The sequence below is a fragment of the Gobius niger genome (assembly GCF_951799975.1).
Source record: "Gobius niger genome assembly, chromosome: 5".
Lineage (NCBI taxonomy): Eukaryota > Metazoa > Chordata > Actinopteri > Gobiiformes > Gobiidae > Gobius > Gobius niger.
In genome coordinates, this window is record NC_136856.1 from 21,684,221 (window position 1) to 21,700,303 (window position 16,083).

Genomic DNA, 16,083 nt, shown 5'->3' on the forward strand with positions numbered 1-16,083 from the left:
CCAGACCATCTTCTAGTCCCAGGATGAATCAAAATAATATAATCACAAAGCCTGTCTGGATGATGGAAAAAAAAAAAAGTTACCTTATTTTCTGGACTATAAGTCGCTCCGAAGTATAAGTCGCACCTGCCAAAAAATGGATATGAGAAGAAAAAAACATATGTAATTCCTTCCGGAGTATAAGTCGCACCAGCCACTCTGGTGCAATCGGTGACAAGCCTCTCCTGGCAGCACATTGTTCAAGCAACCATTTGCGAACTCATTCCTCTACCTGTGGCAAAAAAAAAAAGCGATTAGCTTTTTTTGTTTTCTTCATTGCAGTAAGAGTAACTTCTGCACTCCAAACTTTCTTTCTGCTGCTCGATTACCGTATTTAAAATGTTCAGTGGTACAGGACTAGGACATACTGGTACTAGCCTAGAGCGCCCTCTCGCGGCTGTCAGTGTGAAAATAGCAAACATGTGAAATTGTATATTTTTATATATAAGTTGCACCTGAGTATAAGTCGCACCCCCAGTCAAACTATGAGAAAATGTCCGACTTATAGTCCGAAAAATACAGATATATGTATCTTCATAGAAAAAGAAATGTCAGTGTCACTTTAAATTGTCAGATTGTCTTGATTTAATTGCTCAATTTCACCTGTACATGACTTTGGAGGATTGGACTTCCTCCAATCCTCACTGAACGAGACAGATTGAGATTGAGGGATTGAACCTGCAGCCTTTTTGCTGAAATATCCCGTAATTCCAAACCACTCTGTTTCCATTTACTCCTGTTCCAAATACAGTCCACGGTATTTTTGCAATCCCATTTCCTATTAGCAGAAATCATATTACAGTTTTGACTTTTATTCAAAAGCACACAAAGATGAGATTACGCCTCCTGCTGTGCGGATCAAAGCTGTCCTCATGGTCCCCCTCAGGCCTCACCACAAGCCGCTCTCGTTCACTGTAACATTATATGCCCCGAGTCACCTGCAACAAACAAATTGACTTACTCGGGCGCACATACGCTAGCTTCGCCTGTAGACCCCCGCCTGCTCCATTCTCCCCTGGGTTTTAATCCTACTTGTCAGTAATTAAAGCTGAACCGAGGGTGGGCCGGGATGTGGCTATCTCCAGGCGGGGCCTTGACTATAAACTGGATTTATAATGGGAGAGCGGTATTAAAACTCACTGCCCCCGCTGCTAGCATCAATGAGCCCATCTCAGTTCCATAACAGGATTTGTCCTCTGCTTTATTACAAAGGGAGGCCTGTCTTCTGAAAGGGTAGATATCCCGGCTGGCATATAATACGCTGACAACACATTCTGCTGTTGGTTGCCCCTCTCTCTCTCTTCACTGTTTGGGTGCGGGATGTGCTATTCCTAGGCTCTTAAAGTCGTCTAGTCCACCTGATGCTTCAGAAATTGATGAGTCCATTTAATAGGGTCACCAAGGGGCGACGTCGTATTGTGAGTAAACGTGTCACCTCCCAAAGGAAATAGTTAAGACTTTATAACTCTCTGTTTGTCAGTAAATAAAACATTCAAATGTCAGACAATATTAAACGTAGATGCGATAAAGTTATACAATTACGAGCGAAGGAAAGAGTGCTGTGGTTCACTTAATAAAACTTGAAGGCTCAGTATCTTTAGTGCATGATAGAGTGTAAGAGTAATGTCTTTAGGGAGCTCCTCAAATTGCAAATTCATCATTTATTCAGTCGATTGCAGTCAATTACAGTAGGATGAAGCACTGTATTAGGTAACATGAGATCCATTATCTACAAACTTCATGTTTAGCTGGACGCTTTTGGGTGTCAATTAAGTTAGCAACATGTGGCAAGCGCTACAATGGCTGGGGCACTCTTTTCTCAAGTGATCTGTCATATTTCAAAACCCTGGCACACTTTTGATCCAGTTTCTTTGCTCACCCTCTCCCTGTGAATGGACAGTGTTTCCTCTCATATTGGGACATACCTCTGAGAAAAGAGGACTGAGGACATTGCGGTGTGCACCTTCACTTACCACTTGTGAAGCTTAAAGCTGTGTACATAGTAAAGCTGAGGCAATCTTTTTCAACTCTGGAGATTGTGAATAGACTTTGACACACTTTTTTTTCAGGATATATTAATATACCTTTTTTGTATCAGAATATCTGTATTGGAATGAAAAATGGGGTTTGAATACTTCTTGAACGCACTTGAAGTCATAATTTCCATTCTTTATGTTCCTTTAGGCGTCTGCACTCTAACAACCTCCATTGCGACTGTCACCTCTCCTGGCTCTCCGATTGGCTTCGTGCCAGAAGGGGCCTGGCCCCCTTCACCCAGTGCATGTCCCCCGCCCACATGAGAGGCCTCAATGTCCCGGACGTCCAGAAGAAGGATTTTGTCTGCAATGGTGAGCTCACAAGATGGCACTAACAACTGCTTTTAATGTCCATGTTGAACTACATTTCCAGGCAGTTGTATGGGCTGTTATTATCGCAGGAAGTAATGATGTCATGCCTCTAAGTTATAGTCATAATAAAACAGCCTGACTTGGCTTTCATAACATTTATTTAAACAATGCTCATAAAACACTTTTTGGGAAAGGCTTTGAAAAAAACAGAGGAGTGATGATTGTGGATTCAAACACAAGACTTTCTTGTCCTGTGGAAGATGGCTTTCACTGAGCTGACAAAACGTACGTACTGTATGTTTGTGCAAGAAGAGCTAAGTTTAAAGACCACAAAAGTCAAAACTAGAAGCACAGAAAACACTCAGACCTAAGGCACTGGTTTAGAAAAAGCACATATGGTCTTGATCTGCACACACGTAAGTGTCCAGACCAAGATGACTAATAATGAATGTGTTGAGGAGGAAGTATCTCACACTGTGAAAAACAAATCATGTATTCTTTATGAGTGAAATAAGTATTTTCTGAATGTCATTACAGTATAGATTCCCTTTAAACATCCTCAGCTCTCAACATCGATTTGCATTTTATCCATGGCCCATTAATTACTTTTTTTTTTAAAATATTTTACTGTTGAATTTCTATGTCTTTAATTACTTTAGACACAGCTCACTAAACATTAAAACATCGTAGCTGGATTGTATTTAATTATATGAGTTGTTCCAATAACATTTGTAAAGTTTATGTCAACTTTCATGTCAACTCACACTAAGACATAGTTATACAATTAAACCAAACAGCAATTATTATAAAGAGCATTGTTATCCAGAGCTTGGCATCGAGTTCCCAGAGAGAGCATTATACTTTGTAAGCGTGCCTCATCAGCCATAAAGCCGTGCGTGAGTGTGGTGGTGGTGTTATCAGCAGCAGATAGTATAGGATGTTTATGGGTGTCTGATTCAGCTCTCTGCGCTAATAGACTGTCAGCCCACGCTCTCTTTATTAGCCGTTAGCTTCATCTCCTCTGCTCTGCCGGGGACCTCCTCTGACTGCTCTTTCCTCAGTCGCAGCGTCTTGTCTTGTTTTATTCCAGCTCCAGCCCCAGCCCTCTTTATCTAATGCACTATTCATGCCCCTGTTCTCTGGCCATTTGTCTGCTTTATCTCGGCCTACCTCCTCGCTGGGCTAATTTCCTGTTTCTCCCCAGTCTTACCTGGTCTCCTGTGTTTATCCAGAGCTATCTGTGTCTTACTTAAAACTAGTTTTCATTTGAATTTTTAGTGCAATTTCTGTGTAATGTATTTAAATGCATTCATAACCAAGATACAAGTATAGATTGCTTTTTCCCAACTTCGGGATATACAGTATGCAGTATATCCAAAGGTTAATAGGATGCACAGAAGCCTAAGATGTAATATATAGTTTGTTGTTTTATGCCATTAACTACAAAATGTATTTTAGGGTGAGAAATGTAATAAAGATTGACAAAACTTGGTTTTCATTATACACTCATTTCTTAAATATATTTTTCATCATATGATTGCTTCAATCACATACGTTTTCAGCAAAACAAATGGCATGCTGGAGTTAAAATGTTTCAGAAAAATTCTTTCAGATTTGTATTTAAAATTAGGATCTAAAGTCTTAAAGCAATTTTACCTATTCTTTGTTGGTGCCACCTTTTCCTTTTTGCTTGTGTGTGTGTTTGTATGTAAATTAATTCCCCTCACTTCTGGGTCTTCTTATAAATAAAATCTCAATCCCTATGTATTACTGCTGCTTTACCAGAGTATTGCTTCATTCCTTTTTCCTGTGGTCTTGAAACACAAACTTTAGTCAAACTTTTTCATCTCAGTGTTTGATTTGAACTACCCCCAGACCACGACAAAGTCATCCATAATGACTTGCAGATCCACATTCAAACATTCAACTATTCGCACCTCCACAGGTCCGGTCCAGACTGAATCGAAGACGTGCCTCCCTCCAGTCGCTGTGTGTCCCCTGAGCTGCAGCTGCAACAACAACATCGTGGACTGTCGCCGCAAAGGCCTGACGGAGATCCCTGCCAACCTGCCCGAGGGCATTGTGGAGATGTAAGCTTTAATCAACTTTTAACTACAAATAACACTGTATGACGTCTACCTATTAAAACCTTTTTTTTAATGTTGTTCATGAATGAATTATGTTCTTAATGAATTATTTTTCCATTTGTCACAAACTGTGTTGATTTTGAGTTTTAGACCCTGGTTTGTGTAAACTCTTTTGAACCATATTAAGAATTAACATAATTTAGCTAATTTACTTTAAATAAATATAGAAGATGCATTAAAATATATAAACCTATATATAAACCGATATTTTCAACTGGTTCTCATTGTCCATGAGAGTAAATACGATGCTGACAGAAAAGACAAAGGGAGAGAGGGATTTTATAAATTGTGCCCCAACCCAATTACACAAGCGGTGCTAGCCCACAGTTAGCTTTGCTCGTTAGCCTGTTAGCTTCTTCTTCGTTATTCTGTGTATTACTCCTCTGACCCGGAGGCAGGGAAGTTGCAATTGTGGTTTTCTGGCCAGAGATGAAAGACCCCCCAATCATCCTATTAAGACTTGTATTACCCCCAGAGGGACTATGTAAAGGATTTATTAAGCTAAACAAGTTACTTAGTTCTTCTTTAAGTTTAGATTATCAGCATTGGGCCAGTGTTGGGTCAGCGTTGAGTTGTGGCTTATATAAGCTCTACAAACAAAGCAGATTTTTCCTCGGAAGTGAAGGATTGTTGTCGATTTAATCTGTAATACATTTAGTCAATTCAAAACATATTCTTATACAAGATTCCTGGCCTTAGGGACCTTGAGCACATGCAAAGAACCAGACCTTTTCCTTGGAACCTTGTGTGGTTTGGGGTTGTAAACCAAGAGGAAATATATTGGACAACAAAATGAACACTGGTCTTGAGTGTAAATGTAATCCTCTGTGCCTCTGCCACCGGCTGGTCCACACAGCGGGACGTGTTTGATATCCATATTGATCGCTGCTCTGTTTGTTTATATAGAGGACAGCTGCTTGATTGCCCTGTGCAAAAGGAGCAATTCTCCCCTGCAATGCTGCACCACCCCCAGATAGCTCCTCTGCATAAGTAATCGGGCCGCACACACAAACCTCTTACATGCACCCACTTTCTTTACTTACATCTTACTCCGATCGATACAGCAAAACACATTGGCCACATATGCATTCCTATCAATTTGCCAAAGCGTATCCGATCCGCGGGGTGTTTTTTGCATTGGATCTATTCTAATAAATGTTGCAGCCGTGGCCCGAAACAATAGCCCATAATAGGATGATGAATTGTCAGTCCTCCAATGTCGACAAAATCATCTTTCAGCATGCTCGTGGCAAGGAGCGCTGCCAAGATTGTGCGAGCGCCTGTACATTAGCAAACAGCACTGTATGTAGATTGATACTACTGTGTCAAATGCACAAATACGGTGTTATAACAAAGGGCTTGGGGTGACAGCAGAATACCTGTCCAAGATTGTAGTGTGTCTTGTCAAATTTATCTCTCATTTGACTTGTCATTTTATCATCTCTGAGACAGTATCGATTTTTCTGTATACGCTGCTTGCAAAACAGTCTCTTTCTTAATGCGTGCCTTAAGTGGCTTCGCACTAACCTTGTAGAAGCACCTAAATATAATTTCTAACCTGTTGTGTGTGCAGATTGTCCAAGTCAATATCCCTACGCTCTATATTTATTTTGACCTCTTCATCTAAATAAGATCTTGTGGGTTGCCGGAGGCGGGAGGTGGGTAAATTGAAAGAGGGATTTGAGCCAAACTACAAAGCACCTTGGAGTGAGGGCTGTTGTGCCAGGACTATGCAAGTGTTTCATATCAACTCAAACTGAAATTGAGGCAGTAACATTTACTGGATGTGATTGGAAGTGTGTTAGACCAGTGTAATCAGTGATTATGTAACTCGTGTTAAATGTAGAAGTAGATTGGAAGGCGTGTAAGTGTACCTTTAATGTAATTTAGTTATGAATGGGTTTGAATCTGTTTTGCAAGTCATTTGCTTGGAGTGGTTGTACACTTTATCTCTGTGCAACAAAACTGGTCTGCCTTGGACCTGGGACACCCAACAGTTGAGCAGCAACTCGTCTGCCTCATTATCAAAATGGACTCCAACAATAAATGTACAATAAAATAAAGTGATAAATGTACCTAATAAAATATTAAAAGTGGTCAGCCTTGGACTTTGGACACCCAACAGTTGAGCAGTGACTACAAAGAGTACTGCGTAAGTGATAATCAAATCACAAATTACAGATTATGAAACAGCAAATTGTCCTTATAAACTCTACATAAATACCACATTCATACAATAAAGGAATCAACATAAAAATATAACTTTTGCAACCACACCAACAATCGTGGCCTCACCTCAGCTTGCTCATTATCAAAATGGTGTAGAGCACGCTTGGTCCCAGAGACTTGAATTGATCCCCACAAGAGGGCGCTAAACCACGATAATACTCTTTTTACTTTTATGTAGTGTACAGCCGACGTACGCACGATCGGGCCCTTTTTATGGAGAAAGTGGTGCTAGCTTTGCTGGTGCGGCAAGTGCTAAAAGCTATAACGCTCGACCGATGCTGTCTGGATGCACTGCTGAATGCGCGCACTTCCTCTTCCCGATGGGTGGTCAGAGTGTGCCACTTTCAGTTCACCAGCAAGATCATTTGGCTCCTAAAAAAAAGTGCAGTTCGCTCACTATTTAACTACAGAATGTACAAATTAATAAAGTTTACACTAAAATGTCAAAAATCAGAGTGGGAACAGTAGGCTCGTAAAAACAAATAAATAAAAGATCTGCACAACTTAGTCGCTCCAAAGCTTATTTAATGCTCACCAGATAGTGACGTTTCGGGCCTTAGCCCTTCTTCAGACAATAAAAAATTAGCTCTTACACACCTGTATATATACACAGCTTAATTGTAGGGGTCATGTGTCCTTGTCACATGACACATGTCACATGATATGAGTTTCACAAAAAGACATGACATACAATGTTGCAACGCACAGAGAACCAAACTAAACAGGTTCTTGTGCAGGACAGTAGAGACAGATGAGTGTAGGCTTACTTTAGCATGGCGAGTGACAACCACAGGATTATTTGTAAAAAACGTATGTATACACCAGTGAATGTGCAAAATGTTACAAAATATACATATCATATTTACATATATACATATATTTACATTGACTAATATTTACATCAGAGTTACCCCGGGGTAGAGAGAAGCTGAACATGAACACTGTTGATACCTTGTTAGAACGAAAAACAGTAGGCTCGTGTCAGAGCACCATATATGCAATATCATCAACAGAAAGATGTTGCTTTAGTGTTTAGTTATTAAGAAAATTGGACTGATCCCTCAAGAATAAACCTCCAGCTCTGGATATGGATTCAAACCAAAATTCAGAGTCAAACGCTCTCCATTAAACTGTGAAGGTCAAAAGAAGAATTTACATACGCGTTGTGCACACCCACCATAGTGTGCTGTATCTCTGTATCCCCTTCTGGCGAACAAGAGGCCATCGTGGCAGGTCACCTTTTTTCAAGTGCAATTTCATTAATGCTTTGCTGCTTTGTTTATCGCATAATATCCCACATTAGTCCTTCACTTCGCAAACCATATTGATTTTTTTAAAAGCTTGTTAGAGTCGTAAAAGTACAAATAGGTGTAACCAAGGACAGCGTTAACAAAAAAGCATGGGATGGAGAGTAGAGGTCAGGACGTGGTGTTGACGGAAGAGGGGCAAAAAAAAAAGAACAAGAATACTGGATTAGTTCCCATTTATCATTCTGACAGATGACCCTGCGTCTGGCCTTGGGACCTCACCACAATCACTGCTTCGCCTACAATTTTGCCTCTCCTCTATTGTGCTCACTATTCCCCTTACTCCCATGGAAAAACATGGGGACATGAAAAACCATGGGCTGCATAAATGAACGTGTTGGCCAGAGCATCACTTTAGGCATTTCCCTAAAGGGGGCTATATGGATCTGTCTAATATAAGAGAGCAATTCAACCTGAACAATACGATGAGTATGCAATGTCCAGGGTAATCATGAAGCCCCTTTGGCACCAGAATGTAGAACACTGACCAAGCATAACATTATCAAAACGAAAGAGGAAATGTGAATGACAGACATTTTCTCTTTGTAAACGATACATTATATTATAAGTGTATTGTATATTATGTAGAGTATGAACAATTCAGCTCTGAATATCCAAAACTTCAGTTCTAGTTGGGTGGGCCAGCCTGCAGTGGTCAGTATCAAAGTGCTTCAAGGGCGGAGGACACAGGACGAAGTGGTCAGGGGCATTTCAGGTGCCTCCCCACTTAGAGCGACACTATATTGGGATCAATTGAAAGTTGACTTATAATAGATGGACGATTTCTATCAAACCATGGAGAAAATGGCCAGAGATTAGAGAACACTGTATGTGTAACTGTACCAAATACTGAAATTTAAAGAACTAAAGTAACTTGTTTACCTAAATAAGTCCCTTCCGTAATCCCTCAGGGGGTAATACAAGTGTTAATGGGATGATTGGGGGGTCTTTCATCTCCCCCTGGAGTCTCTGCCCAGAAACCCACACTTGCAACTTTCCCTGCTCCGGGTCGCAGACGCAATACACACTAATTTCATGAAGAAGAAGCTAACAGGCTAACAGGCAAAGCTAACTGTGGGCTAGCGCCACTTAAACAGTATTTACAGCCAAGTTTGAGTGAAAAAAATGATTCCTTTGTCTTTTCTGTCAGTGTAGTATTTACTCTCAATTAGGAGTAAAACAAAAAAGGGTTATGACACCTGCAGTGGCGCTTATGGCCTCTAGGGGCATGAGTTACTTAGTTTTGCTTTAAGTGTTGAATTTGCAATAAAAATGTTGTTTAAACTATATACATTTGGGCCAGTTCTAATGCTATTCGGTGAATGAAGACACACCCATGAAACCGGTGACTTAGAACAGTAGTCATTAATAGGCTGGTAGTCTTGATTTTTGCTTGACATGACTTGACAAGTATCAGAAACACTGCCGTTTTAACATGGGTTTATATTACAACCAAAATTACAATTGCAAAACGAAAATTGTTTAGGGACCACTGTCAGTTTCCAGCCATTCCTATGTACGATTTATGCAGCGAAAGGTTTCATTATTTCTGACTGACAGCAGGCCTGATACCGCGAGTTCGTTTGGCTTGGAAACATTATTTACATTGCCGCACCTCCAGCCCACTGTGGTCACGTTCGTTTGTGCGCACACAGTGAATGTGGTCAGAGGGGCCAGATTCGGTTTGCTGGACTTTAGTTTTTCTCACAGTCTGTAAAGTTCCCCTGTTCCTGAAAGGGGCCGGTCCCTTGTAAGCTCATTATTATTGTGCTGAACAATCTCACTCAATATTTCACGCAGCATGACCCGGAGCGACCCCCGCTGTAAGGCACAAAGCTAGCGGCCCTAAAGATGCAGATATTACTTAGAACAGGAACCTTTTGATCTCTGTGTTCCGCTGGGGCTTGGAGCTTAACGGGCCTGAGCACTGGGTGCAATGAATATTCAGAACTCAGGTTTTACTGTTGACTGTTCTTACTCATAGTTTTCAACCACCCACTCACATTCTTTTTCTATCTCCCTTCAGCCGTTTGGAGCAAAACTTGATTAAAAGTGTCCCGCCAGGAGCCTTCACTGCCTACAAGAAGCTCAAGAGAATGTAAGTGTGTTTCAATTAATAAAGTGAACCATAAAGTTTTATCTATATGACTTCATTTAGTCAAAAAATTACCATAACCATCTTAAAAAGTACTGGTCCCCAATGTTTTGAGATAAATTTAATGCATTTTTTAGATCTTGCCACATTGCAGAAAAAGAGCTTCTAAAAGTAAGGTTTCATGTTAGAGCATTTAAGAATTTATAAATATCTCCGTGCCTGTCATATTTCAAGAATGTACCAATTTAGCCCATACTTCAGGCTACTATTTTTCTTTCCATAAAAAATGACTTACTTACTTACTTACTTAGTTAACATTATGTAAAAGGTAATCACCAACAAGTCAGTATAGATACAGACACCATTTCTGGAATCGCCCATATATGGTCATGCTTGAAAACAGTTAAAGGGGAAAACAATTTGGAGGAAGGTTTTCCCAAATCTCAAATTATTCAATTATACTTTAACCAATGCTGAATGATGAATGTAGTTTTCTAGGAAATAAAGATATAAAGACATGGGGAGCAGCAAAGTGGTTCAACAGCCCATAAATACATAAATAATGGAGAATGCTAACATCGTGCTAATACAGCTACCACTTTTTCGCTTCAGCTGAACAATCTGCTGTGAATAAACATCCATATGCGCCCGATTTAGACTTGACTTTATTTGTATGTGATAAATAAGTTTATATTTTGCCAGAAAATTGCTAAAAAGACTTTCCCAAAAGATTTTTTCCCCCCCCAGTGAAGCCACGCCCTCTTCTGTGACGCGATTCTGTCTACATCTATGAAGGTTCCTTAATGTAACGTCTTTCTTTAGTTTGAACAAGAAAATGGCAGAAAGCTGCTTTACTCCAGTTCTGTTCTGCTAAGTCAGACAGAACTTGCCTGTAATGTAAGTAATGGAAGGTAAAAGTCTTTCCGTGTGATGATGACTCTTTTATAGACTCGAGACGCATCTCTTATATTCTCTGCCACACTTCGTCTCTTTACACCTCACACCATAAAGAACTCTGATGAAAAATGTCCATTCCATGCTAATGCTGAAAGTGCCAAACTTGTGAGAGGTTTTAAGGTGATACTCCCCAGTCCTCTTCTCTCAGTCACCGATGGCGTTTTTAACCTCGACAAAAGCCTTGAATAATATATTTTACAGAGTTACAAGTCCATGACATGAACTGCACTTAACATAGCGCCGCTGTCGGTTCTCCCTCTCCCCTGACGCTTCCCTGTCCATCACACCATCGCCCTCTCACACACTTTACATTCTGTCAGGGTTTTTTTTTTTTTACAGGGCTTCTGTCCCCTTGCCTTGACCTCTGCTGATGTATCCTCATGATCATTTGTCACACAGTTCAGAGAGAATGTACCCCCATTACTGTGTTTTACGGTAACACACTCGGCTCCTCTCTGTGTCTCTCCCACAGCGACCTGAGCAAGAACCAGATTTCTGACATCGCTGCCGACGCGTTCAGCGGCCTGCGATCGCTCACGTCATTGTAAGTACGGGACGAGCCCCTGCCGCCTGTCATCTCTCACTCACAAACCCAAAAAGTTCAGTCTGGAAATACCACACTTTTAGTCAACTTTAGGTACCGATAGTTGTTACTTATATGGTTATCTTGTAATCCCTAATAAATCAAATGAAACAACGTCATGTAGCATATTAGAAGGTGGACGCTTGGCACATATTTGGCAGATTCCTGACATTGCGGCTGTCACCTGTCATCACCTGTCATGTCCCAGGGGTGAACGCAAACATTCACCTGGAAGTCATGGCTTTTCCGGACATTTAACACGCAAAATATTGGCGCTGACACAAGGCCGCGTGTTTACAATCATAACCCGCGTGTCCGTGCGACTGAGATAAGAACATGAAGGACAGTTTATAATACAAATCAGTGCGGAGCGTGGAAATTAGACAGGCAGACGAGAAGGGGCCAGACAAGGTGAACGCGGCTAAACATACACAAGTGTCAGCAAGCTCCGCGGCTCGCGCTGCAGCGGCCAGCCCAGGCGTGGTGCCGCAAAATATAAAACCGCTGGACTGAGTTAAATGCCTGCTACGGAAATGAGGAGATCGGCTGTAATCTCATAATCGCTCCGGAGCAACGGGCTAAAACGCTGTTAGCTGTGGAAAAATCTTTATTTCTATGCTCTGCGGTTTTAATATTCGGACCATGATAGGTGTCACCTCCAGCAACAACTCAACTTTTGATTGATTAGATCTGTCTTGTACAAGTAATGATAGACACCGTCTTTCTGAGTTTAGAAACAAGAGCTTAGCGTCACGCAGGCTAAAGGGGAAAAAAAAGGAAAAGGGAAAAAGCAATGCATTTCTTTGGACTGAGCCTCTGAAACTGATTTTGCTGTAGATGGAGGGTATATCATCTGCACCACTGTAACCACTGCTGTATTCCCTCCTGATAGTGAATACTACACAAATAATGAGTTTTATTCAGTATTCTCTTATAAAAGTTATGGAAAGCGGCACCTTTTCGCACCACTCTTGGAAAGGCTTCTAACTGCAGCACATCGGCGCCCACGGAACGGTGTAGGTGGTAAAGGTAAGAAACCCTCTGATTGATAGTGTTTTTGTGTTCTTGCTCTGTCCTGTGCAGGGTGCTGTATGGCAACAAGATCACGGAGCTGCCCAAGGGACTGTTTGATGGACTGGTTTCCCTGCAGCTGCTGTAAGTACTCTCCGCGCACTCTGCTGTAAACTCATGGATGAGTCCGTGTGCGCAGAAGACAATAGTGAAATACATTATTTAGTGCACATTCAGCAAAACAAACCATTTTGTACTAAGAGGAAGAGTTTGTGTACGTAGAGCTAGAAACTTACCTCAAAGGTAACGCAAAAAGCCAAATGTCGGTGTCTGTCATTGCACCTCAAAAGATGAAAGCAAAGCACACAGAATCAGATGATGGCCATGCAGCTTTATGAGTGTCGGCTGAGTGTCGACTGTTGTAAAAGACTTTGGCATTGACAGGAGCTGTAGTTCGTTGTGAAGCGCCAAAGACGATGCAAAGTCTAAGGATACAAATCAAGACGACAGAAACAGTTTGAATCAAGCCCTTAAGAAGTTGTAGAAGATTAAGTGAAATTAGCTATTATATATTTTTTGTTGCACATTCTATTGTGTCAAGGAATCTACACATAATCCATAATTGCGAGCATGAATCATAAAAATACTGCGCATCTTATGGACCTATATTGCTTGTGCATCTCTGTATAATTTGAGACTTTTGTTCTCACAGGTGCATGTCTTTGGAATTATCATTACTGCACAGTAGTAGCTCCAGTACAATTCCCCCCTCATGCATTAACCTTCCATCTGCTCTGCATTGTGTGTACGAGTCTGCAGGGGTCTTTGCTAAATGATCAATTTGAATCAAAGCGGTGCGCAAAGGTAAAAAACGTGATGAAGGGGTGCTGTTTAGTCGTGACTAGTGCTCACAGTGCAGCAGTATGGGAGCACAGAGAAAGCTACATTAGTGCTATATATGTGGCATATGGTGGTGGGGAAATGCCGCAGTTCGCCACAGAAAACAGCTAATGTTCGGGTTTTTCCGTCGTAAAGAGAAGCGAGGCAAAGCGAATGAGGATGAGTGGGTCTTACACCAAACACCTTTTACAGCAGGCTGAGGCGGGTCATTAGGATGCACGCTGGGTAGTCCCAACCAGGGAGGGGGCAGCGGCGTAGGCGGGGGTTAAACAGATAGATGGATAGTGAGGCGAAAGATGGCTCGTGTGGGATAAGAAACAAAGTCAGAGCATAAAGGGAGAGGCAGATGCAATGTAGAAAATTGACAGGGAAATGCCAGACCATTATTTGCATTTCAATTTTTTTTATGTGTATTAGAAAAACTCCCAAGCAAAGGTGTTGCTTATGGATGTGATCTTCATTTTGTTAAGCATTCAGCATTTTCTAAGCCGTTAAAAATGTGCACTGCAAGCTTGCCCCCGGTTTGAAAAGATATTTTCCAATCTTGTCAGAATAATTACAATTAGATGTTTCTTTTGCAAAAGTGTTTTCCCTAATTGACAAATGATTTTGTTGCAAAATTAGAATATAGGTTTGCCAAGTAATACCACATTAGTGTCCTAGAACAATAGGCGCACTGCATTACACTGTAGTATGTATGTAGTATGTATGTAGTATGTTTGTCAAATCATTTATTTCTGATTGTCTAATTCAATCTGCCAGAGTGTATCTTATTTCGTGTACATAGTCGTACTATAGCCCAGGATTGGCAATAAATTTGCACCACAGCCATTTGTCACCTCTAAAAGCATACACCTACAGCTACTTGCCCCTACCCTTCCTTCGGATAACATTTAATAACAGGATGAATATTCCGCCCTACATCACTGTCATGTGGTCATAGCCAATTGCCGTCAAGCACACAGTGTAATAATTGAAAAGCCTATATTGTCTTTGAGCAGTAAATCATGCAGGACATCAGCTGTCAGGGGCGAAGATGTGTTTATTGCTCTGTATAGCCACCGGGCCGCTCTTTATTATATTGTTTGCAGTGCTTTGTTTTAGTGTTGCAGTCTGAAGTAATTAGTTCCCCCTGTGAGCAGACTAATGAGGCGTGAATGTGGCACAGACGTGTGTGTGTTTTTGATATACCTGCGGACGTGTGTGTGAGTGAAGACACCCTTGTTAGGATGAGCCCAGATGAGGAAGCAGGAAGCCGGACCGAGGTCTGAGATGGTCGCTTTACATGGATAAGAAATGATAAGCTGAGCAGCTGGGGGGGAGGGGGGGGGTATAACCTTGACACTTGATGGGGAATATGATGGTCCACTCTGTTAAAAGCAAATGCGATACAATGCAGTGGCTCCTTACTCTCATGAACCTGTATTTCATTCAACAGACAATTTTGAAGGTTCGATTATGTGTGGAGTTTGCGTGTTCTCCCCATGTTTGCCTGGGTTTCTTCGTGTCCCATAATTTAATCTTTCTCCAAAAACCATTGGATATCGTTTCCTATGCAATTAACCTTTGGCAGTAAAACCTGAGCTAAAAGATGAGCTGATGGTAAAGTAATGGTTTAAACTGACATCTTAGTCTTGAACAAAGCGCAGATACGTGGCCATCTCCCTGTCATTTACCTAATCCCCCCATCACATTTCTCATTTCCCTCCTCCGTTCTGGCAGCTGGCCCATTCCACTAAAATGTATCAGTCCAAATCAAATCTTCACCTGTCAGCTCTGTACCTCACGCTGTTGTTTCATACATTCATCCCGCATTCCTGTTTCTTAGGCCTGCATTCGCCTGTTTGTCCAAGCCAAACAAGGTACACCAAATACCTGATATTTACCGTTCCCTATGTGAAGTATATATGGGCTGTATCAGGATGTATGTCACAACCAGAAATAAAAATGTAGTGAATAAAAGGCGATGGGAAAGGATTGCACTGAATTGATGACCTTATTCTGTAAGAGTGTAAGAGGGCATTAATATTTCAATGATGTATTTCCATGTGTTTCAGGTTATTGAATGCCAACAAAATAAACTGCCTCCGGGTCAACACTTTCCAAGACCTGCAAAACCTCAATCTGCTGTCTCTGTATGACAACAAGCTGCAAACCATCAGCAAAGGCCTTTTCGCACCACTGCGCTCCATCAAGACGCTGTACGTACAATGCTGTCGCCGTACAGTTTTGATTGCAAACGCTATTATCATTGATTTATCCTCAGTTGTGACTAGGGCATTCATGTCTTCAAGCATAAGTATATATATATTTGTTTATAATGCCGCTCTAAAAAAAAAAAGGGTTCACAATCACCTTTTTTTCCTAACATTGTGCAGCCCTAATTAAACTTACACGCTCCGAATACCAACAGAAGTCCATTAAATAGCACTAAAACTGGCATTTTAAAACAGATTGTGGAGCACTA

The 16,083-nt window shown here is 41.2% G+C and overlaps 1 protein-coding gene across 1 annotated transcript in view; it reads left to right on the forward strand.

The window, feature by feature from the left end:
- Positions 1-16,083, forward strand: part of slit3 (slit homolog 3) — a 227,285-nt gene that overhangs the window by 163,868 nt on the left and 47,334 nt on the right. Inside the window, exons 7-12 of the mRNA XM_079556106.1 lie at positions 2,194-2,387; positions 4,333-4,477; positions 10,097-10,168; positions 11,595-11,666; positions 12,789-12,860; positions 15,674-15,817. Coding sequence (XP_079412232.1) covers positions 2,194-2,387; positions 4,333-4,477; positions 10,097-10,168; positions 11,595-11,666; positions 12,789-12,860; positions 15,674-15,817 — 699 coding nt within the window. The remainder of the gene's footprint in view (positions 1-2,193; positions 2,388-4,332; positions 4,478-10,096; positions 10,169-11,594; positions 11,667-12,788; positions 12,861-15,673; positions 15,818-16,083) is intronic.